This window comes from Daphnia pulicaria, chromosome 9, assembly GCF_021234035.1.
Source record: "Daphnia pulicaria isolate SC F1-1A chromosome 9, SC_F0-13Bv2, whole genome shotgun sequence".
Taxonomy (NCBI): Eukaryota; Metazoa; Arthropoda; class Branchiopoda; order Diplostraca; family Daphniidae; genus Daphnia; species Daphnia pulicaria.
Genome location: NC_060921.1, coordinates 535,070 through 557,801, shown reverse-complemented (window position 1 = coordinate 557,801; position 22,732 = coordinate 535,070). Strand labels below are relative to the sequence as shown.

At 41.2% G+C, this 22,732-nt stretch overlaps 7 protein-coding genes across 9 annotated transcripts in view; 6 read left to right on the top strand and 1 right to left on the bottom strand.

Annotated features, from left to right (window-relative positions):
* LOC124312826 (exportin-1-like) overlaps positions 1-22,732 on the top strand; it is a 639,300-nt gene that overhangs the window by 351,569 nt on the left and 264,999 nt on the right. The gene's annotated exons all lie outside the window — the stretch shown is intronic.
* Positions 1-22,732, bottom strand: part of LOC124312831 — a 154,738-nt gene that overhangs the window by 34,841 nt on the left and 97,165 nt on the right. The window lies entirely within an intron of this gene.
* Positions 2,020-3,582, top strand: LOC124313233 (prisilkin-39-like). The gene is made up of 4 exons (XM_046778044.1): positions 2,020-2,235; positions 2,487-2,814; positions 2,885-2,977; positions 3,045-3,582. Exons 1-4 carry the CDS (start codon positions 2,155-2,157, stop codon positions 3,470-3,472), a joined length of 930 nt encoding a protein of 309 aa, XP_046634000.1. The 5' UTR covers positions 2,020-2,154; the 3' UTR covers positions 3,473-3,582.
* Positions 4,399-5,152, top strand: LOC124313504 (prisilkin-39-like). Of its 2 annotated transcripts, XM_046778465.1 has the most exons (4): positions 4,399-4,508; positions 4,606-4,717; positions 4,848-4,943; positions 4,974-5,152. In XM_046778465.1, exons 1-4 carry the CDS (start codon positions 4,491-4,493, stop codon positions 5,045-5,047), a joined length of 300 nt encoding a protein of 99 aa, XP_046634421.1. In that variant the 5' UTR covers positions 4,399-4,490; the 3' UTR covers positions 5,048-5,152. The 2 variants fall into 2 exon arrangements, with proteins under 2 accessions (XP_046634421.1, XP_046634420.1); XM_046778464.1 differs by having other exon boundaries at positions 4,848-5,152.
* LOC124313505 lies at positions 13,326-14,172 on the top strand. The gene is made up of 3 exons (XM_046778466.1): positions 13,326-13,461; positions 13,543-13,627; positions 13,705-14,172. The coding sequence occupies exons 1-3, from the start codon at positions 13,441-13,443 to the stop codon at positions 13,923-13,925; spliced, it is 327 nt and encodes a 108-aa protein (XP_046634422.1). The 5' UTR covers positions 13,326-13,440; the 3' UTR covers positions 13,926-14,172.
* Positions 20,263-21,067, top strand: LOC124313503 (protein suex-1-like). Its single transcript, XM_046778463.1, has 3 exons — positions 20,263-20,380; positions 20,459-20,751; positions 20,823-21,067. Exons 1-3 carry the CDS (start codon positions 20,360-20,362, stop codon positions 20,839-20,841), a joined length of 333 nt encoding a protein of 110 aa, XP_046634419.1. The 5' UTR covers positions 20,263-20,359; the 3' UTR covers positions 20,842-21,067.
* LOC124313493 (chorion class B protein M3A5-like) lies at positions 21,470-22,210 on the top strand. Of its 2 annotated transcripts, none has more exons than XM_046778451.1 (3): positions 21,470-21,579; positions 21,661-21,971; positions 22,061-22,210. In XM_046778451.1, exons 1-3 carry the CDS (start codon positions 21,556-21,558, stop codon positions 22,080-22,082), a joined length of 357 nt encoding a protein of 118 aa, XP_046634407.1. In that variant the 5' UTR covers positions 21,470-21,555; the 3' UTR covers positions 22,083-22,210. The 2 variants fall into 2 exon arrangements, with proteins under 2 accessions (XP_046634407.1, XP_046634408.1); XM_046778452.1 differs by having other exon boundaries at positions 21,471-21,579; positions 22,064-22,210.

Sequence of the window (22,732 nt, the reverse complement as noted above, 5' to 3'; positions counted from 1 at the left end):
TGTAAGACGTGCAAAATGATTCGCCCCATACGCCTGGTAAAATGTGAACAAAGTTGAGGAAATTGATTATTATCTATAACGTTTGATCGTTTTTATAATAATCTTGGAATTATTTGTATCTAGTGGAGCTTGATTTCTATAGTTGCCTTGTCGGTGGCTGTTTATTCGTTGGAAGAAGAAGGGGAATTCATTCGGCCCAAACGTCAACATTTTTTGGGCGTCATTATTGAAAGTGCTCTGACAGGACAACACCACGGATTCGGTACATATAAATGAATGTCTGGCAAGATGAAAACTGGTCTCTGCCAATGTTACGTAACACAATTTGATTGACAACAGGACACCGCCCGCCGTTTTACGGCTATGGCAACACTCAAGAACAGCCTCAAAGGCACTGGTGGACACCAAACTGGTGGCGGAAGGTAAATTTGAAAAGAATTATTATTTTAGCTTTTCCTCGTCAGATTCAGATGGACTATTTGTTATCTTGGCGTGGCGACGTCTATAACGAATGACAATGAAAAAGAAATTGATTATCTCGTTTCTGATTTTCCTTTCCAGCAAACGGAGCGCAAGTTACGCCCTTATCACGCAACTAACCACGGGCATCGTTGAAAAATTCCACAGGTGCGATGCCGACGACATCTAATGGTCTGTCCAACTTCTTTTTCCCGATGAACGTTTTCTCTGTTCTGTGTATTATGGGCCGGTGCGCGCATTTTTCAAGCTTGAGACATACACGCAAAAGCAATTACACACGAGGAAATGGCCAAGTTGCGTTCGTCTATAAATAATCGGGAAGCAAATCGCTGTACCCACACCCGAATCACAGTCTTGATGGATAGAGAGAGAGAAATGCCGCAACTTTTACACATTCAGCCCTTTGTCGCTGATTTCACGAAATGGTTAACCGTTTGTACGTGTCATGGGGTCCGAGTATAGACAACGGAATATCTTCTCTCACTTTCCATTGTCCAACAACTTTCCCGGCTTTAAAATACGGTTTAAAATAGCGTATACATCACCATTCAAAAGATAGAAACAATAGCCTTATTGCTAAATAACCATTGACCAACTATGGGGTCTGCGCTATAATCTCTAGGAAGAAAACCAATACTCTTTTATAACCAACTTTTTATTTTTAATCGCCAGTTTAGTAAATCATTTCCGTAAAAGATCTTTCGTCACAGATATCGAAACTTTAATAAATTGTCTATACACTTTTAAGGTTGACCTTCAATGGACTTTGGTCCTGCTGTAAACTGAAAATAAGATCTCAGATTACCAGCTGAACAACACGTATACAGCGAAAATGTGAAGGTACATACAGCAGAGGGCTGACATCATGCCATTTCCCCAGATTGTGATGGATAGACACAGCATGAAGAAGCAAAACAACAGCCAACCAGGAAGAGAAAAAACCCCTCTTCTTATTCTAATTCTTTTCTTTTTTAAATAGACGCGGATTATTTGCGCCACTGTCAGTCATCAAAGGTCAGACTATACTATCCAGCCCTTTTTTTCCCCCTCTCTTGTAAGAAAAACAAGCAAAATCTCTCCCCATTTTTATGGTCGGAAAAGTTCAACGACTTTGTCCGTATTATCTTTTGTCTAGTCCTTTTTTTTATCTTGATTGCCAAATGCATAGAGACGAGAGACTATAATGAGAAGAGTGGCAGTACTATACAAGTAACAACCTGCCCAACTCAAACCCCCACAGTTATATACATGTACTAAACCGCTTTGGGTACGTAGTATAATAATACAAGATCCTCGCATCCCCCTTGGATGGTGGGGAAATCCAGAAAAGGAGAAATGTCCAATACAGAAAGGTGGAGGTTATTGATGGCCAATGGATCGGCCCGTTTCTATCTGCCGCTACATGGCTATAGGAGAAAAGCCAAGAACAGCCGTACAGAAGAGTTCATCGTCCCTTTTAAAATTGGTACAGATGTATCCGTTGTTGTCATGTGAATATATCAAAGTGACACTGCACTTTTCCCTGTATGCACCAGCAGCCGCCAGGTATACATACAGGTGTATATATACCGAGACGTGAGGTCAGCAAAGGGCAAAAGAGGAGACTCTACCAGAAAAATTCTCTTCCAGCATCCGCACACATATCAGTCGACTGGGGTCAACGGACGAGTCAAGATGCTCAGATTCCCCTGCACAATCCGAGACTTTGTTACCACACGCCACTTCATCTTCTTCTTGTCAGCAGCAGCCGCATTGGTATAATATAATATAATACAACTCTTATTTCATTCTTTATTATACTTGGCGGAGGTCATCGAGTGTTATTACTTGAAGGCTTTTTTGGGAAGTGGTGGGCAATGCCGTGGGCTGTAACGGAATTGTTATTCAGTTTTATGGCCACTCCTTTGTTTTCTTTGTTCCATTTTTTCCTTCTCTGATGGGCAGCAAAGGTATTGGTATATTTTGGTTGGATTGACTTATTATTGATTGAATTTATTCATATATAGTTGCTGGTTCCGGCTGTTGCTGCTGGTGAGCCCGGAAACAAGACCGATGGCCAAATGGTGCTAATCAATTTGCCACTCCAAATTGAAGATGCAATTGTTAGTGCGATCGCTGGATCGGGAGACAATGAAGACGGTGCAGAGGAGATCCGGAATAATCCGGCAATAATAAAAGGTGAAGAATCTTCCAAATTGACAGCAGCACCGGACAGCAGCGGCGAAGATATTGGGTACGTGGGCGCTGGATTGCTGGGCGCAGCCATTGGAGCCGGACTGGGAGCAGCGTGGGGTGGGACCGGCAGCAATTACGGATCAAACTATTATCAGCAAGGTATTGTAAATCTATGTCGTTTCTAATGCCAATTAATTTAGATTTTAATAAAACACTTGACGAATATAAGGTTACAACCCCGGAATTTATGCTGGCGGCTATCCTTATGCTCCTCTTGTCGGCTATCCGCAAACCTATCCATCAGGTTATCCACTGCCAGCAGGTATATATAAAATTGATTTTCTTGTTTAACTGTTATTTCTATATAAGGCTATTGCTGTTTTAAATAGGATACCGACCTCCCAGACCCGACAGTTTCTATCCGCCACCGAATCCAGCTTACGGCGACCCAGCAGACTATTTCTATGCCGATGCCAAGGCTGCGGATGGTTTGGCAGGATTCGGGAGTAGTTATCCTGGTTATTACTCGGAGCTTTTGGCCGACACTGCATCATCATCTGCTTTAAAGGCTACAGCAACAACCGACTCCATCAGCTCATCATCATCGGGACAGAAGAAACAGCCCAGCAGCAGCACAACAGGAGGAGGAGCAACTTCCGGTTACCCGATCGACTGGTCGGCAGTGGCCGAGGCTTATTACGGCAGCAGCGACGTGAGTTCAAGATCCTATGATCCATCGGCCCAGCATCCAACGGAAGATGAGCCGACCGCCATTTTCGTATCCGATTCCTATCCGTTCCTCTTTGACGATTATTAGCCTCCTCTCAGCAGCTGTGCAATTAATCTTATACCTCACGATCTTGATGAGATCGTGAATTTAATTTAATACAATTCTCCATTCAAAAACAGAAAAAAAAAAAAAAGATGTCTGGGTTTTATTTCCATATAATTTTATGCAGCAGAAATAACCGGTCATGGTTGATGGATCGTGCGTGGATGCAAAGATATAACCAATAAAAGGATATATTGACGTGGCGTTGAATGATGGCCAGCAGCAGAGCTCTAAGTGTTTTAATAGAGAAATCATTCGTGACGGCGCGGAATAATTTTCCTTGTCTTTTTCATTTTTGAAATTGATGATTATTTCTGGTAGATTATACCTGACAGTTGCTGTGGTTGCGGTTGCCATTTCCGAGTTGATTCAACTTCACACTGACATCAGACATGCAGGTTGGTGGTGAGAATCGTTCCAGGACTTTCCTTTTTATTTCGTTGGGAAGGCGATCGAGTCCCTCTTATGTAATACCATATAGTGAGAGTATGGACCGGCCATAGGGTCCATATGAAAATGAGAGTGCGATGGGCACACGCTGAAAATGCCTAAATGTTTCAATTGAAAGTATCAAACGGTTTCTCAACAGCATCTCATGTTGTGCTATTGTACTCTATCCTATACTGCGAGTGCGTAGGGATCATATGAACCATTAAACGTACAGCAACAAGTTCCCATCTAATAATACGCGGAAGTACTGGGGAAAATCCGCAAGTCATATTATTCAAAGGTTCCGCCCCGAAATGCCTTTGGGGCATCCCGGCTCCCGTGTCAATACCAAATAGCAATTCGTGCATACACACACACACACACACACACACGCTTGGTTGATGATACGTGGCAAGATTATACCCGATTTCTGCCTTTGTCTAAAAACTACTATTATATAACACCGCCGGCATGGGTTTTGAAAGTATAAAAAGCCAAGGAGCGATGCCCAGTCGACATCATTTGACAATCGTCAACCACCCGGAGACGAGTCGTCCATCTTCAGCCAGCAGCCATGAGTCGTTCTATTCTGGTAAGATTTTCCTTATTTTAACTCTTATATAACTATTATTTCTTCTCGGAATAATAATTTAATAATTTGACTCGATGATGTTTAAATTGGGAAACAGTTAAAGTGTCTGTGTGTCCTGATGGCCGTTTTGGCTTTGGCCGAGGCCGGCCGCCAACGCCGGCAGCTTATCAATGCCATCGTCGGAGCCGCTTTGGGATCATCCGGTTACGGTATAATTCACCACATTATAATTTCAGCACTTGTAAAACATTTTCAATCATGTCGACCACTCTCAAATTTAAACATGAAAATGAAAATCCTAATGACATTTTGCATATGTTATTCTTCAATTGTGCACAGGCCAACCTTATTACGGTGGTGGTTATGGTGGCTACAATCAGGGTTACGGAAACTATGGCGGTGGCCGGCCTTCTGGATACGGCGGATATAATCAGGGATACAATCAGGGATACGGTTACAATCAAGGATACAACCGCCCGTATTCCTATAATCAACAGCAGGGATACTACGGCGGAAGACCCACCAACTACTACGGTTAATTTATTATTATGACATTCATTTTGAATATGACAAATTGTATACGTTGAGGCTGCTACAATGTTGTACGCCATTATTATTATCATTATTAAATTTGTTCTTTCATCGCATCTCGAAACCGATTCACAACTGTCCTTACATAATAATTAGACTAAATCAAAATACTCAAAAGACACGACGATGACTTTGCACTTGTTATCACTCGCTGTTGCACCTACACGTACGTATGTCAAACGAAAAATACGTTGTCGATTACGCATTACTGCTGAGTGCTGACGCAACTTGTAGACGAAATAAAAGGCTGGGATCATCCAGAAAAACAAATCATTTGGCCGCATTACTCATTCTTGTCGCAATCAAATTTCGATAGGCTTTTCCCAAAATAATAATTTAAAAAAATGGGTTAATGTTATGTCCATTCCGCCCCAGAGATATAGGACAGAGTCAGCTGCAGCAGTGGGTCTAAAAGCTATAGGCTATGTAGAATCTCTCCGGTTTCTTATTTTTGGGGCGATTCTCCTTTTTCTTCTATATCAATCACGAACTATCACGAATTCACGCTGCTGTCTGCAGGCTATTTTAATTGTTTAAAAAAGAAAATCGCTGGATAGATTAATGACGAATTAAGAAGGTGCTGCAGTTGACACACCTGCTGCTGCTCTTGTGGCGAATATAATGGGCCATTTATTAGGTGGAATTCAGTCGGATGATGTGATGACTCAAGTCACTCATCCGTGCGTGGGAATATTATATATAGCACCATAGCCCCGGTGTGTGTATCTATTCCGGCAACGTTGATGACTGTCATTTTCGTGATCTAATCCTTTTCAGAGAAGGACTATCATGATCGAGTTCATTTTGAATCCAGCATCAATTTGTTGCATAGTTAGTTAATTGTGCTCTTTAATCATGTGTGGATTTTCTACCTCGAAAAAAAAGTTGTCGTCTTCGACAGTCGACAGATGTCTCTGTCGTGGAGTTACAATATCCAATTTCCAAACGATTTCACGTGTTCTCTCCTATATAATGTAGAGCAGACCGGAATTGAATCCGCATGCTGTGTACAAGCATAACGCACATTTCCTATTCTGTTTTATTTTTTCGTCTGCTGTCGTCGAAATTGCTTTCTATTAGATGGATCTCCCATGCGGTATGAATGGCTGTGTGATCCTTTCGCCATCTTTTCATTCTATAGACGGCAGCATTCATTTCATTCCTTGATATTATTTCACTTGTGTGCGCTGCCCTAATTATGCACAAATGTAATACATACCTCAGAGAGGGGCCGGCTGTCTTATATTTTCAAATGCTTCAAAGACTTGATTGATGAACAGAAAAAATCAGTTTGCGTAATCCATTTGAATGAATTGCGCACATCTTCTTGAATCTATAACACATTGAACGACGTCAACAACCGCCAAACAGCTCATGAAGATAAAAGGCCGAATCATTTACAGTCTAAGATGTGCGGGGAAATCCAATCGCAAAAAGGGGCCGAATGGATGGGCGAGCGATTCGCTGGACAAGTTCCAAGGTTGCTGTTTGATGATACAGCGGAACCTATTTCCGCCCCGTACAAATGCTGTGTGTTTATCGAATATCTACTCCAACTTAATCTTTTAAACGTTGTGGATGGAAGGGGTAAGAATAGGAATCACCACAAAAATAAACAAGAGAGAGGGAGGGTTCTATATTTAAAGACAGCGCATAGCCCATCTTATTTGTAAAGGCCAAAAATAGAAAAGGAAAATGTTTTTTTTTTTTTTTTTTCGGTGGGAATGGCGAACGATGTAAAAGCGCAACGGCCATTGAACTCCGCCCCCTTTTTTCCGGCCATTTGAAATAGATCCGTAGACGGGTTCTAAATTTGATTGTTATACGTATAGAAAACTCTATACAATGTAATAGGATTTCTGTAGGTTTATGTAAATTTCCATCATCTGCCCATCCTGATGTAAAATGGAGCCGAGAAACAATTTCATCCCGCCCAACAATATCTCGCAGGGATTTCCCGCTAATTTGTTTCTAATTGGCGATTAAAAAGAGATAGACAATTGAATACTAAAAAAATTCACGGGAATGTTCATTTGAGTACCGGTTAAGGACACCCTTTTTTCGATAAAAGTGACTTTTCCTCTTCTTTAATGACGAGGAAAGATAGCCACCGTTTAAGATCCGACAATCTACTCTTTCGTCCATGACATAAGAAACCATGGGGTTTCGTTGGATATTTTAAACGTTTATTTCATGTCAAACATCATTCAGATTCTGACGACATAAAATTCCTGATCAATGTCTTGAATTTAAATAATTAACTTGAGGAAATAAGAGTGTTATGTTTTGTATTAGGCAGAAAATTAAAGTTCTACACAATGCAATGTCCGATCGTAAGTCAAACGACGACGGTGAATAAATTATAATGTGAACGATATTGTTCATTAATCAGAAATATCAAATTTACAACATTTAATGAGTGTAATTGAAGAAAATGGAAAAAAAAACTTTGATTTCCCTAAAATATCCCAAGCCCTAAGGACACGACTACTTTTCTTTCGTCTGGCATAGCAGCGCTGCAGTTCGAAATTGGCGGCAAAATAAGATGTAATTTTATAAGTTCTGTCACTGTCAGGGGAACGGCAGTTCTCTGTTCCAGTTTAATATTTCGGGGCAATAAACATTTTCCACTTTTCCAGTACGAAATTCGATATGGATACAAATGAGCATTGTCAATAAACTTGCTGTTCCGACAAGGATTATCGATAAAATGGACTTTTATTGATAGTTCAATTACATGTTACAGTTAATACTGAGTGATTTCGTGATCTACAGAGCGAATCACTGCACTTATTTATTACGGATACTTTTCAATTACAAATATGAATACATTAGTACTGGTATACCATCGATCATGATTTTCGGAGGAAGGAACAAATCCTATCACGAACCAAACGAACGAAGTTACCAGTACAATATGTTGGTCAATTTTAACTAGATAAACTCTAGAATTTAAATGATTCATCTTCCTAAATTTGAGTGGCTTAATTAATACATGTCAATTATATAATAGAGCTTTGATTAAATTTGTGATTGTATCGATTAAGACATTGGCGAGGAAAGTTGATCGTGAACGATATTACTCATGTATCAGAATTGTGAAATTGAAAAAATTAAATTGTTTTAAATGGACGAAATTGAAGAGAAACCCTATTTTCTCCAAACTATCTCAAGGTGGAGGTTGGAGCCCTCCCCATAAGGCCACGCCTACTTCTCTTTGCTTTCTTTTCCTAGCATCTTTCTTCTACTAAGCATTTTCCAATACGAATTCCGATATGGTTAAATAATGAACATTGTTATTTAAATCCCGCTGTTTGGATTGAGTAATTTAAAAGCTAAACTTCTTAGCGGGCTTCTGGAACGTCGTACACAGAGTCTATAAGGTCGTCGAGCGCAGCTCGCGCGTCATTATTGATGCGATGATGCGGTGGAAAACGCCGAGGACACACAGCACAAACGAAAATGGCGGATGAATAATGAATAATCGATACATAATGAGAATTTGAATGCCGGTGGCTGATGACAGATTGAGTTGACGACGCTCCACTGAATATAACCGATAAACGCTGGCGCGTGCGACGCAACGTTAAAAGTCGTGAAAAAAAGATGAGAAAATGGAAATAAGAGTTGCGGCATGGCCGCACGCCCTGTTTCCTTTTTGCTGATGCAACATACTCGACTGATTTCCACCTCTCTCGCTCGTGATCGCTATCCCGATAAAACGCTCGCGCCCGAAGCGGATCATTTAATAGGAAGGAAATGCTCAATCTGATTTATATATAAAATTCGCCGAGATAGTATATATATTATCTAATATTATATATTATAACATCAGCCGCGCTGGCTGGGCACGTTTCCGTTCCGCTAAATCATTCGTCGGTCGTTGGTTCGTGCATTCCGAAGGTAAACATAATTATTTAGGGCAGCCCGGTCCATTCACGGCTGAAAAACGATCGCTGAAATTATATAGTGTCTTAATTAGGCTTCCAAGCACGTCCGTATGATATCATATTGCATAAATTACTGACTGCGCACCCGCATCAATTTTTCGTGTGTCTTATCACCACCCAAACAATCAATATAATTCCGAAAAAAATTCTATTTGAATTGACTTGGCGCAGTCACAATGTCAAGAGAATAATGACGCACTTGTATAATTGCGCACCCATAATTATATGGATCCGCAATTTATTAATAAAATTAAAAAGGAATTCTAATTATACGCGCAACTAATTAATTCCGGAATGACAAGGCAGAATTTCTTGTGGGAATGTTATTAGATTGGCATGGGAAACAATCAAACTAGTCCTGAGCCCTGTCTCGCCGTTCCTTTATTAAAAACGTGAATTTTGAATCCTCGTGACCTTTTCATCAGTTGGATCGTTTAAAAACATTTGCCAATATGCGACCATAGATTAGTATATGGCGAGCGCATATTCCCAACGAGTTCAAACTGAGCGCAAGAATCGATCCCGAATTCCGATGCATCGAATTTTATTTCCTGAAAAAGCATTCCATCAATTCAAAAATGATGCATGCATCAATACGTGATTATTTCATGTCCTTGTTTTTGTTTTTTAAGCAAACAAGCGAAGAATTCACATAGAATAATTATTGGCGACTGTCCTATCACGCTCGCTTCGTGACTCGTGTGCTGAATTCGTAATTACGAATCACGCTAATACATAGACTGTCGTATAGTCAATCAACAGGCAGTGGTATATTTAGAGTTGCGTCGTACATAAGATCGCCAGGCAGATGAGAATATCTATACGAACGCAGTTTTGAATAATAAGATGAATGCGCACTGCTGAGTTAGTGAAAGATGCCGAGAAAATTGCCGGAAACTATTAGAATGCGCAATTTTGATCCCCTTCAGTTCCGGCATGACGGAATAAAATTTAATTAAAAAATAAAAAATGGGATGGAACAAAGGACTAAAACATTTCGATAATGAAAAGAAAGAAGATAAAGAGGAGAGTCGTTGATTTTAAAATTATGTTGGGAAATCGAGTTGATGGCCTACATATTCGGCTATAGTGAAAGCTCCTCACCGACCGTTTTCCTGGTTCCTTCTCAAGTATTCTCTCAGCTGACAGAGGCTGGATACAGTAAAGGCCCATATTGAAGCCAGTGCTTAGTCTGACCCAGTCCTTTTCCACAGAATCACGCAACGTCCCAGCAGCAACAACCTGAAAATGAGTTTAACATTTTCACAAGTGAAGGTATAATTAAGCATTTAGCTATAGTTTTATCCGGACTCATCCAAGCTGTTTCATCGTGTGCTTTTCTTTCCTTTTTCTAATTTCGGTTGCGTCATCATTCGCTACAACGTCCGTTTGATGAAAAACACGCGCGAATCGTTACATCATATAGTGGCGAGCCTTTGTGTTGGTGTTGGCCTTTCAGGCCTTGGCCGTCATGGAATTTTCAACTGCTGGTCAAGTCGACGCTTTCCTCTTCAAGAACATTTACAAAAACACCAGTAAGTCTAAATGAAATTCAATTTCATATTTGAGAAAACAAATAAGTGACGAGAGCTATTTAAAAAATATGTACATAGGAGGGCCATACGGGTATAGAGGTGGACCTCTCGGTAAACCTCTTCTCGATAAACCTCTGCTGCACGGTTTCATCAAGGGCCTCTTTTATCGCCCGCCGGAATACCAGTACGGGCCGGATGAGATTCCTTTTATTTTCTACAGTTGATTATTTGCCACCGGACCCTTTAAATAACGCGTCGAGCCATCCAAAGAAATCGAGTCGACAATATCGAAAGGGTTGTTAAATGGGTTAAATGTATTTTTCATTTTCTAGAAATGTTGTTTTTTATACCGAAGCCAAACGTGACCATATAATAGCCATTCGTATTTTATGACTGTTGTATTTATTTATTCAGTTGTTGGAAAACGCAAAAAAGGCGGGGCTGATTTCTCTCGTTGACTATAAAGCGGACACGCCTCTTACGTAAGGATGCGTAAAAAACGGGCGAGTCTTTTAATCATATTTTTAACTGCGATAAAACACGTCACGAGGTTTGGGAACAAGGAAAACCCGATTTTCTCAGGCCTATTAAATATTAGTTGATGCTTTCAATCAGTAAAGCTCAAAGTTTCTCTTGTAGGAGAAATCGACCATCGATAGGGGGTTCGGGTTTTTTGTTCTTGTCTGACGCAACATTTGCAAGATAGCAACAGAACTGCCATTCAAGAGTTTCTTGCCAAGGGAAATAATTTGGGGGGTTATCGGATAAGACTTGATTGCTATTAGAAATATAGTTGCAATTCCCTTTTGTTACCTTACCCCCTTTACCTAGCCCTTTTAGTAATGGAATGAGGGGGGCGTTGCTTGAGTATTTGTCTAGCGTTTGTTATTCCGTTTGTTATATTGCCCCTTTCTAGGGGCTGTGGTATACTCAAGTAAAGAGATTCAGTTAACTTTTTTAGCAATGTTATATATGCACTGCCGCAATTTTTCCTAGCAGCAATGGCCAGCAACAGCTCGCATTCCTTTGTCATTTTACCAATTTGTTTTTAATTTGTCCATAGCGATCAACACAAAGGTACAACTGGTGGAAAGGAAGAAGATATCGTATTAGTTGCGTTTGCTTCATTCTCGCCGTGATAGAAAACGACTAGAGTCTGAGATTTCTGGTGTGCAGCGGCTATCGATTCTCGTGCGACGGTTGGCGGGTACAAGTCAGCAGCGAGGTCGGCAGACGGGCCGGCGGCCAACTGTTTGACGGGCAGTTTGTAATAATGTCGCCGGACGTCGATGGTTTCACTCTCGGCTAGTGCATCTTCAAACGGGGCCGTTTGGAAGGCCGTGATTTCAACGGCTGCCAGTCTGTCGTCGAAGGCCCGTAGCGGATGGTGGGTCTGCAGCCCGTGCCAAGGCAGACTCACAGTCACAGCCAACAGCAGCAACTTGACAAAATGAAATCGGAAAATTAATTTGTTTCTTCATTGCTTTCTTGCTGGCAATGGACTTACCAATGTCAAGGAAAAGGTGGAACTAGTAGCCATGGGATGAGCTGCTGCGTTGATTCAGTTTCTACTTACAGGTTTTGAAATCTTCACGACTCACGACGAGTTAGTGTTGAAAGGATTTTAACAAGGTAGCGAGCCGCCAGTCTTTATATACTATGAGACCAGCGCACATTTTTCCTTTTTTTAAACAAGAACTCGAATGAAATAAAGCCACCTTGTTTTCTATGGTTATTATATCTTTGTGTTACATATTGTCCAGGCAATCGTCTCAATGCTGTGCCGCTTTTGGGTCGCATAGTAGAACAAGCCATTAAGGAAATCCCTCTCTCCAACGCCACATGTTTTTGTAGATAACCATACGGCTAGCAGCTTATTGATGACGTGCAAGTGTATAGACAGGTGTTTGGGATTTACCGAGGGATTTACCCCCTGGCGTGGATTTACCCATTGAAGTAGAATTTCACCCGTTTGTCTAATTTGACGTCCGATTTTTTCCCTTTTGAAATGTACATGACAGAATGATGATCTGAATGGAATTAGATTTATTTTACCGATTTTTTTGTAGAGATTGCGCTTGTGGCACGCTGAGATTTGAACGGGAGACTGGGACAGACTTGCTGACAACTCTGCCGAGCGCTGAGAAAAGAAGAATTTCAAGAAGACAATTTATCTCAACTTATAAAAGCTCACGGTTGGTTATATGCGGTCCCATATGTAGGTCAAGGAGTACAACCACAAGGCCTTGGACTTGTGTTGAATGCAATGCGCTAACTATCCCATCCGCGTGATGGACGAAACGTTTATATTATTCAGGCCTGCGACAAACTCATCTGATGACATTGACAACTGCACGCTGTGCGTTAAGGAATGTACTCGCGACGCCCAGGTGTTTTTATTTCAATCTGATACGTATCATTAAAACTAATAAAGGGACGAGGTGCGCTAGCTGAATGTTGATGGTGTTTGTTATGAAACTTTGCTGTACGATTTCGAAATATCATTCGCGCGGGCTGATTTTTTTTCGTTGCTTTTACATGAAGGGCAATAATTGCATCATCGGAGATGCTGGCCGGCTCGGCCGTCGTCTTTATGTATGGCCATCACGTTATGTTGTTTGCCATAGTCGGCGTCGAATGAGGTCGCAATGACGCAGGTGTTTCCGTTGATTAGTGTAACAGGACGTGCTGCCATTCCCAAACGAACGCGCATCACCTGTTTGTCTTAAAGGTCGATCGCTGCCATCACCTGTATATAAAGCGAACGTTATTCAATCAACAGCATCAGTCTCAAAGTTCTTTTAGCTATCGATCATTCGTGAGCTTATAGACGTCGACACTCGAATTAAATATCCGATGAGATTTCACCACTTGTTGGTAAGAGACAAGTCGAATTATTTTCTTGTTTTTTCTTTATTAAATATCTCGTCTGATTTGGATTGGTTGGTTGATTTATAGATCGTTTGCGTCTGCTGGTTGGCCGTCCTATCGACGACTAGCGCTACCTTTTCGAGATACAGGTTTAAAAGGCCTTACTTTGCTGGTATGAGCGATATTGATTGAATGTCTCAATTGACACGGGCAATTCCTTTTAATTATTCATTTGAATTGTTGATACAGTTGCTCCCGTCGCTAGTGGCTGGCCAGCCGGTCAAAATCATCAAGTTCCCCTTCAAAATGCTTTTGCACCAGCGTCACCGGCATTCGGCGGAATCCGGAATAATGGCATGCGCTTCCGCCGACAACGGCCCATCACTCAGAGGCCAGTCAATCGATGGAGATTCGTTCACACGCGTTACGATTACGAGCACCCAGACCACCACCACATTTATCACAGCTAATTTAATTATTATGATTTCATCAATGATTGGATGCTGGTGTGGCGGCTGAGTTATAGTTTATAGCGCAGTTTCGATTGAATTGCTGAGTTGTGTATAGTCCAGCCATCCCTGTTTGCCCCCCGTTAATTAGTCCCGTTCATTTCGTCGTATTATATTATTATAGAATGTGAATGTTTCACCTGTTTCGTGTACTACGTTGCTGGTTTCCCGTGTTTTTTATCAAAAATTATAAACGAAAATTTCACGATTTCATGTCAATTCGATTAATTCGGTTTATTCTGAAAATAATTAAAAAAGAAAAAAAACTAGTAAAGAATAAAAGTGTCTCTTGCAAATAACCAACGCGGAACTGCTGATTGCGACTCACGTGACGAGCCGATTGACATCACGCCCAGCACATACCTCTGTATCAAATCGTCCGCGACACGCTGAAACTGTTAATCAACACAATATATAACGTGAAGGGAATAAAGTCAATTTGAAAGGACCGTATTATACGAGGTATGACGCTTGCTGTGGATGTCTATGTATAATTGGACGACGATGAGAAGTCGCATTTTTCTTTTCTCTTGTCCATCAAAACAAGTCGTTAAAGGCATTTATTTTTATTGGTTATGTTAGATTGGTATGCCATGCATCCGAGATCCGGGCTGTATCCGGCTCGCTTACGTCCGCCGTATATAAGCCTCTAGATCTGCCAATAACATCGCCAAAGTATCTTCAACTCTCGTCCACTTTCGTGCTGAAATTTAGATTTGAACGGTGTTCTATTCACAACTAGATCCGATGATATTCCATCACTTATTGGTAGTACAAACGACAAATTTATATTTTACCACTTTCTGACTATTGTCTTTTACTCTTTTGAATGGCATCTGACAGTTCGTGTGCTGTGTGTGGTTGGCTGTTTTGTTGTCGACGGTGGCTGCCAATCCAGCTGGACGTCAACGTCGTCAAATCAGCGCAACAGCAGGTTCTTCAGTCAGATGAATCGCTTTTGTTGACGTTTTTAATAATAGAATTCGCACATTTGTTTTTGATCGACAGCTGCTGTTAGAAGCTGGCCTGCCCAGTACTTCCGTCGAGCTTACCTCAGCAGCAGCGACAACCAGCGGAATCGAGTCCGTTTTCTGATCCGACCCGACTCCGAATGGGCCGGTGGAAGGAACTGGTGGACTCGCAAGAGATTTGAAAACGGACAATCAACCGATAAAGTTAACTTCATTTTTTACAGCTAGACAAACCCAACAATCTGCCGACTGCTCATCAGACATGACCCGACTTGAACAGTCATCACTGATGACATTCTCTATTACATAACTAATTCTAATACGGATAACTTTTAATTGAATGACCGGATGTAATTTTTTTGCGGATGTGTCTTGCAGTCGTGTGAACTGCAGCACATCATTTGATTAACGTAACATTTGATGAAAATGTGAACGTGATTCGGTCGTGCGGATTGAAATGGCTCAGCGATATTGTACTGTACAGCATATTTGGCCACATTATTGTGGTTTGACAAGTCGTGCGGCAATTCTCGTCGTTCGTTTCCCGCAACTTTTAATAGATTTTGATTACTTCGTCGTACAACTGCTGAGATAATAAATTCGTAACAATGAAGAGCAAATAATTCTTTGTGAACATTTAATTGCGATTCAAACGCGCCCGAGATAGGTTCATTGCTGGCCGTTATTATTCGGATTGTGCTGATCTAACCACAATCCGCTTTTCACTTTCACGAGGAAATACGGCGATGCGATCGTGCAATTAAAGCCGATACATTAAGAAAGCAACTTGCAATTCGTCTATATCGTTATTCAATTATGACGTCGTTTCAGCATAATCAATCATGTCCACCCGGACGCTGAGGTTTTCATTCGCGACACGAATGCATAATCGCATTATGAATAAGGTTCCACTAGAAGAAAAGAAAAAGTGTCCATTCACGATGACTAGACAGGAATTTCGTTTTAATTTTAATGCCATTTTAAAATGCGCGCCAATTGAATGTCAAGGATGATGGCGAGCTCTTCATCGCATCGGGTGCTGTCGAATTATTCGACTCCGTCTATTCGCCTATACCTTTTGGATGTAACTTGAATGTAGCGGGAAATTCGAAATGCATGAGTGAGCGGATGAATGGACGTCTTATATGTATCATCCATTGCGATTCCGGCGGTCTTGAAAGGAGGCGCGAAAGCGTCGCTAAATGGTGAAACAAAAAAGTAGAATATACGTCACGTGCTTTTGCACAGAGTTGCAGTTGGAAGACGAGAGACGACCGATCATGTTGGTTACATCTGGAATTGTTCCAGGAAGGGGAAAAAAGAAAAGAAAACGGGCTAGCAGAGATGAAGCAAAAAGGAGTCCGGCGTCGCTCCGTTTCACGCAACAGCAGATCACCCGCGTTATATCACACAGTATATATTTTTAACAAAAAACTGAACGGGACACTGGAAGTTTTTAAGTAGTCGGAGACAATTGGCAGACGACGAAAAAGAATGACGACATTTAAGCGCAGCAAGCAGAGTTATAGCGGTAGTCCGATTGAGTTTGGCAGCGCATGTAATCTTTGGGTTTTGATGCTATGGCATCAGCCAAAGCCCGGCAGCATATATGCTGCCGGCTGGCAGAAACGGTTGCGACGATTCAGATTTGAATTCGATCTTCGTTGGCCGTCCGAGGGTTTTGGCTTAGCTCTGCATGGCGGAGCGCCCGTCCCGCTACGGTGCGCTGGACCAGTCGAGCAAATATTTTTTTAATTCGGTCCCGGAATGGTGTGAGTCACAGTAACTGATGTTGTATAATTCTCACCGCAATTTTTGCAATATTAGTCATTGCTAAATTCTGAAAGGAATGAGAGGAAAGATTCTAGGTGCCATAAGTCAACTCTCAGCTGAAAATTATGATTTCATTATATTGAGAGCAATAATTATTACGTTGGATTAAATATTTGGACATTTGCTAATGAACAGTGATGAACATGTTCAAGTGGATTGTAATATTTAGAAACATTTCACTCAAATGCATGTACTTATTGACAATAGCTAATGACCTGTGGAATAATTGGCAATCTAAGTTCAGTTGTCAGAGTGCTACATGAGACTTGATTTTGAATTCAAAAAGATACACCATCCTCTAGAAGGTAGTTTACTCTATTCCGTTGTCATGGATTCGATAAGGATGTTCACTACGAAAGTAATGAAAATTAATTTATCCATGATGGTCATAGAGTTACAATCTTGGGATTGTTAAGCAATTTGTACTAGCAACCGCTCTAGAATATGAATCATCTTACTGTACCCAATTTAACTGACGCTTCGACTGCCTCAGAAAAGGTGTATTTAGTTATATTTATAATTATATCTCTGAAAAATTAAATGATCACTAGGAGCAAAACACGACTACCATTGCTCACTTTTTGAAATGAGTTCAAAGTTAAGACGACATGTAATTAACCACTGCGTTGTTGATGGGAGCCGTTGTTAATGTCAATCAATTCAAACGTTTCTAATGCGAAATATTTCAGTGATATGTGAAGGGCAAGTTATGAGCCGAGGGTTTCTGTATAAACAGAGGCCATCCGTTGATTAATAACAATAACGCTTACACAAATTTTTGTTCCCTAATTTCACGAAGTGAACACTCACGCTATTATACACGCCTACACGTGAAATTTCATTAGCGACCACTTCCATGAAGACCTTGATACACTTACAAGTACTTGTTATTCCCAATACACTAATGGTCCTAGTCCCACCTGTCATTATTTAATTTACAATTTTTGGTTAAAAACTGAGTTGCACTGTAACAGAACATACCATACACGGTAAAATAACTCATTTAGGCGGTGGAGTGAAGAAAGAATTATTTTATTGTTCGTATGCAGTTCTGATCAGTGCATACTATTTCTGAATCCGAAGTGGCAATCGTCACAACATTAAGCATTTAGTTGGTAGACGTATTGGTATGCCACCCAAGATCGGCGTACTGTCCCGCGAACGTCCGCCGCATATGAGCCGCTCGATCTGCCAATAACTGCGCCAAAGTATTTTCAACTCTCGTCCACTTTCCTGCTGAAATATTTCGACTTGCTCGGTAGTTGTATTCACAACTAGATCCGATGAAATTCCATCACTTATTGGTACTAGTATACAAAGGCAAATTTATTTTTTCCACTTTGACTATTAATTGTCTTTTGAATGTCATTTAGCAGTTCTTGTGTGTTTGGTTGGCCGTTTTGCTGTCGACGGTGGCCGCCATCCCAGCTGGACGTCAACGCCGTCAAATCAGCGCAGCAGCAGGTTCTTCACTCAGATCAATCGCTTTTGTTTACGTTTAATATTAGAATTCGCACATTTGTTTTTGATCGACAGCTGCTGTCAGAGGCTGGCCTGTCCAGTACTACCGTCGAGCTTACCTCAGCAGCGACAGACAGCAGGATCGAGTCCGTTTTCTGATCCGACCCGACTCCGAATGGGCCGTCCAGCAAAGGAACTGGTGGACTCGCAAGAGATTTGAAGACGGACAATCATCCGATAAAGCCAGCTTCATTTTTTACAGTTAATTAGGCAGAAACCCCAAAATCTGCCGACTGCTCATCATCATGGACATGACCCGACTTGAGCAGTCAACATTGACGTTCTCTATTACATAACTAATTCTAATACGGATAACTTTTTATTGAAATATGACCGACTCATTTATTATTCGGCCGATGTGTCTTGCAGCCGTGCTGTAAACTGTGCTGTTCCCATATCACTCCCAATTTCCGATCTAGTATATGTTTGTAATACATCTGATAATCACGGTGTGCACATATTGGATGAAAATGTAAACATGATTCGGTCGTGCGGATTGAAATGGCTCAGCGATATTGTATGGTACACATTTGGTCACATTATTGTGGTTTGACAAGTCGTGCGGCAATTCTCGTCGTTCGTTTCCCGCAACTTTTTTAAAATAGAGTTTGATTACGTCGTCGTATACAATTGCTGAGATAATAAATTCGTAACAATCAAGAGCAAATAATTCTTTGTGGACATTTAATTGCGATTCAAACGCGCCCGAGAGGTTCATTGTTGGCCGTTATTATATTCGGGTCGTGCTGATCTAACCACAATCCACTTTTCACTTTCACGCTGTCATCCAGCCGTGTAACATTCTTCTCTCTTACACTTCCGTCCTGCTGGAACTTGATTGTCGGAGAGTTTTGATAACGGCCGCCAAATTCTGATCACATACTAGGAAATACGACGATGCGATTAAAGCCGATATATTAAGAAAGCAACTTGCAATTCGTCTATCGTTATTCAGTTAATATAATAATATGACGTCGTTCAAGTAATCAATCATGTCCACCGGCACGCTGCTGTTTTTATTCGCGACACGAATGCAAATCGCATTCTGAATAAGGTTCCACTAGAAGAAAAGAAAAAGTGTCCATTCACGATGACTCGACAGGAATTTCGAATTAATCCATTTTAAAATGCGCGCCAATTGAATGTTAAGGATGATGGCGAGCTCTTGATCACATCGGGTGCTGTCGAATTATTCGATTCGCGTCTATTGGCGTATACACCTTTGGTTAACCCATTTTGAGACAAATACTCTCAATGCCATGGCCAATAGGGAATAGACGAATAGTATTTTATACCAAGTCCCCCGCAAAGATGTCCATCTCTTTAAATCAGCCGATGAAAAGCTTTTTTTTTATTATTGCATGGATGAGAAAAGAGAAAAGTGGGTCGTCTCTAGACTGTACAGCAGGTAAAGTAAGTACTGTTAAAGCTCTCAACTGATGGCTGTCCATCCGGAACACTTGTTGGGTTTACCTGGCCGCGTCTTGGGTTTTTCCCCTTGGATCTCTTCGGTGTAAAGAATTTAAAGCCGGAAAGTCCCTTTTCCCCCCTCTAGACAAGTAGACAATATTTGATGAAGCTCTTTCAGTCGGCCATATTTTAGTAGTGATGTAACCCATGAAAGTCGCATGTCGTCATGTACTATGTACAATGTCTCTAATTCATACTAGTCATCTGAAAAGGTTTATGTCTACCTTTTGTGTACCATCTAAGTCATTTCTATTTCAAGGTGACTTTCTGTACAGTTCCGTCTGCTGGGGTCGTTGCTCTCGAGCTGCTGGAAAGGTGCGCAATCATCAAAGAACATCATCAATTCCAATTGACTTGCGTGTAAGATGCTGCTGATTCTCTGCCGTTCATCCAATTCCCGCACTGACGTCATTTTGGTGGGGAAATGTATGTGACTCTTTGCGTGCAAAACTTGAAAGTCATTCTCGATCAGCATTAGCAGCAGACGAAAGTTGGCCAGCACGTACTGAAGTATAAATAAGGCCAGCAGTTGCGGACATTTAGCGACATTGCACTTTGCCCATCGCATCAAGACTGAACTATAGCATCGCAGGTGATCAAATGGCTCGCAATCTCTTACTGGTAAGTCGTTTTCATTTTATGCCATTTTATTATGAGTTAGTGATAGAATTGTAACGTGATTTTCAATTGCATTTCAAGATCTTGCTCCTTGTTGTGATGGCTGCAGCATTTTGCGCTGCCCAGCAGGACGTTGAGGTCCCAGTCAAAGATGAAGGAGAAATCGATCATCCGACTGCAGCAGCTGACGTTAATTTAGACGATCCGGTTGCATCCGACGGACGAACTAAACGCCACCGACCGTTCCTGGCGGGATTGCTAGTCGGCTCCGCACTCCGTCGCCCATATTACGGCGGCTATGGCGGAGGCTATGGCGGAGGCTACGGCGGATACGGACATTATCCGAATTATTATGGAGGATATGGTGGCTACGGGTACCAATTTAATTAATTAAAAACAATCCCCAAAATGAATTTAATAAAATAATGCTATTTGTAAACAACAGGGGCCACTACTATGGATAAACTATTCAAGGCAAACGCCTGAGATGATTTACTCGGCTGCAGAATATTATTCGGACCCGTCATCATATTTACCGAACAAGTTTTTTTCCCAGCAGATCCTTTGGCTAAACATTTCTCTGACAACCCTTTTATTAGTGTTCATTCACCCCTGAATGAATTATCTTATTACTGTTATTAGACTTGTTGCTGTTATTCATAATTATACACTAATTATTGTTGACCAAAACTAAAGGAGTTGAGTTATTACGTTATACCGGAGAGCCTTTTGAATTTCAGGTGGCGCTCGTGTTCTTGTTTATACAACGAGGGGAATTTCAAGGTGACCTACAGTCCGTTCCTCTTGGAATTGTGCACAACATCATAACCACACAAAAAAATAAATAAGAGTGCGGGATGGAACGAACGAAATTGTTATGGAAACATTTCCTCATTCTCCCTAATGTACCCGATGGGAATGTCATTGGCTACGTTGAAATTTGCAAGTTACCAGAGCATTATTATTAACCACCTTCTTCTTCTTTATCTCTCTTTTGAAACGAAAAAGTTCCTCCTCCTCCTGTCCTAGCAATCTCCATCCAGTGTTGCTTTTATTCGAGGAGGGCAAAAGTCCGCCTTCCGGGTGTCTAAGCGACCACAGGTATAAAAGGCTAGAACGCCAAACGGACACCATCGCAGTCGGCCGGCAGTCAGCCAACGAAAAACAGACCCCGCAGTATGTCTCGCTCTCTTTTCTTCTTGGTAAGTTTTGGAGTTTAACTATCTAGTTGTAATCTCTACTTTAAAGAAATTGTCGTTTAATGGGAATATTACGTATAATAGGTCGGCTTGTCTGTGGTGGCGTATTGCGCTGCCCAGCAGGTGATTGATGTAGTGCCATTGGAAGCCGACGCCGCCGGAGTTCCAGTCAATCCGGAAGTTCCGACTCTGGTCGCCTCCGATGACTCGGCCGCAACTGTTGCTGGACGACCCAAGCGCCAATTCGGACTGGGTTTCTTGCTCGGGTCGGCTTTGGGAGGAGGCTACGGCTACGGCCGACCTTACGGCTACGGTCGTCCTTATGGCTACGGTGGATATGGGGGTTATGGGCATGGGTATGGACACCACCACCATCATCATGGTCATCGCTATGGGTAACTTATTTTTGTTGATTAAACTTTAATTTACCTGTCAATAATTGAATGACGACTATAATTCAATTTGTCTATATTTTTCTTATGAGCAGTTACGGGTACGGAAGGTAAAGAGGCTCGAAATATTTCTGCCCGATTTCGATCCTGTTGGCAAAATTTGACTCACCTGAAGAAGACGAAATTCCAGATAGTTTGGACATTGATTGGCTTCACACCTAATTATTTTATTTGCGCATTTACCTTTTTTTTTAACTAATTGATGTACCGTTCCCTCATTTTTTTAATACAACGTTATGTTCGTTTCAGCAAAACAAAAACAAACAAATTTGGTATTCATTTTTCAAATTAATTCGATTTACACAATCTCCTATTAATAATAGATTCCAACGGCCGAACAACAATGTTCGTTCCCAATTTATGTTGGAATTTAAATGATATCTACAAAGTTAGTGGATATTTTACTGGCTTAAACCATAAAGAGTAATGGCATAAATGCGATTTGTCTTTCTTTTCGATAATAATTCTAGAATTATTTCATCCATAAAAGTAGTAAACTACTCTTTTTTTTTTTTTTAAATTGACGCTCTTATCTTATGTAACGCTATTCTGCCTAGGGCATTGCAACCTCGCCTCCTTTTTCTACGAAACTATTTTATTGTAATGGAGTACTTTGTCGGTGTCGGGCGTGTCGGTCCCCCAGCTCTTATTCTTGACAGATGTTTAAAAAAAAAGTGTTGTGTATTCCTATTTCTGACGTGACT

Coding starts and splice junctions, on each gene's coding strand:
- LOC124313503 (XM_046778463.1), top strand. CDS start 20,360: ATGGCTCGCAATCTCTTACTG. Junction 20,381..20,458: donor TGGCTCGCAATCTCTTACTG/GTAAGTCGTTTT, acceptor TTGCATTTCAAG/ATCTTGCTCCTTGTTGTGAT.
- LOC124313504 (XM_046778464.1), top strand. Junction 4,718..4,847: donor TTTGGGATCATCCGGTTACG/GTATAATTCACC, acceptor AATTGTGCACAG/GCCAACCTTATTACGGTGGT.
- LOC124313505 (XM_046778466.1), top strand. CDS start 13,441: ATGAGATTTCACCACTTGTTG. Junction 13,462..13,542: donor TGAGATTTCACCACTTGTTG/GTAAGAGACAAG, acceptor GTTGATTTATAG/ATCGTTTGCGTCTGCTGGTT. Junction 13,628..13,704: donor TAAAAGGCCTTACTTTGCTG/GTATGAGCGATA, acceptor TTGTTGATACAG/TTGCTCCCGTCGCTAGTGGC.
- LOC124313493 (XM_046778451.1), top strand. CDS start 21,556: ATGTCTCGCTCTCTTTTCTTCTTG. Junction 21,580..21,660: donor CTCGCTCTCTTTTCTTCTTG/GTAAGTTTTGGA, acceptor TACGTATAATAG/GTCGGCTTGTCTGTGGTGGC. Junction 21,972..22,060: donor CATCATGGTCATCGCTATGG/GTAACTTATTTT, acceptor TTTTCTTATGAG/CAGTTACGGGTACGGAAGGT.
- LOC124313233 (XM_046778044.1), top strand. CDS start 2,155: ATGCTCAGATTCCCCTGCACAATCCGAGACTTTGTTACCACACGCCAC. Junction 2,236..2,486: donor TGTCAGCAGCAGCCGCATTG/GTATAATATAAT, acceptor ATTCATATATAG/TTGCTGGTTCCGGCTGTTGC. Junction 2,815..2,884: donor ATCAAACTATTATCAGCAAG/GTATTGTAAATC, acceptor GACGAATATAAG/GTTACAACCCCGGAATTTAT.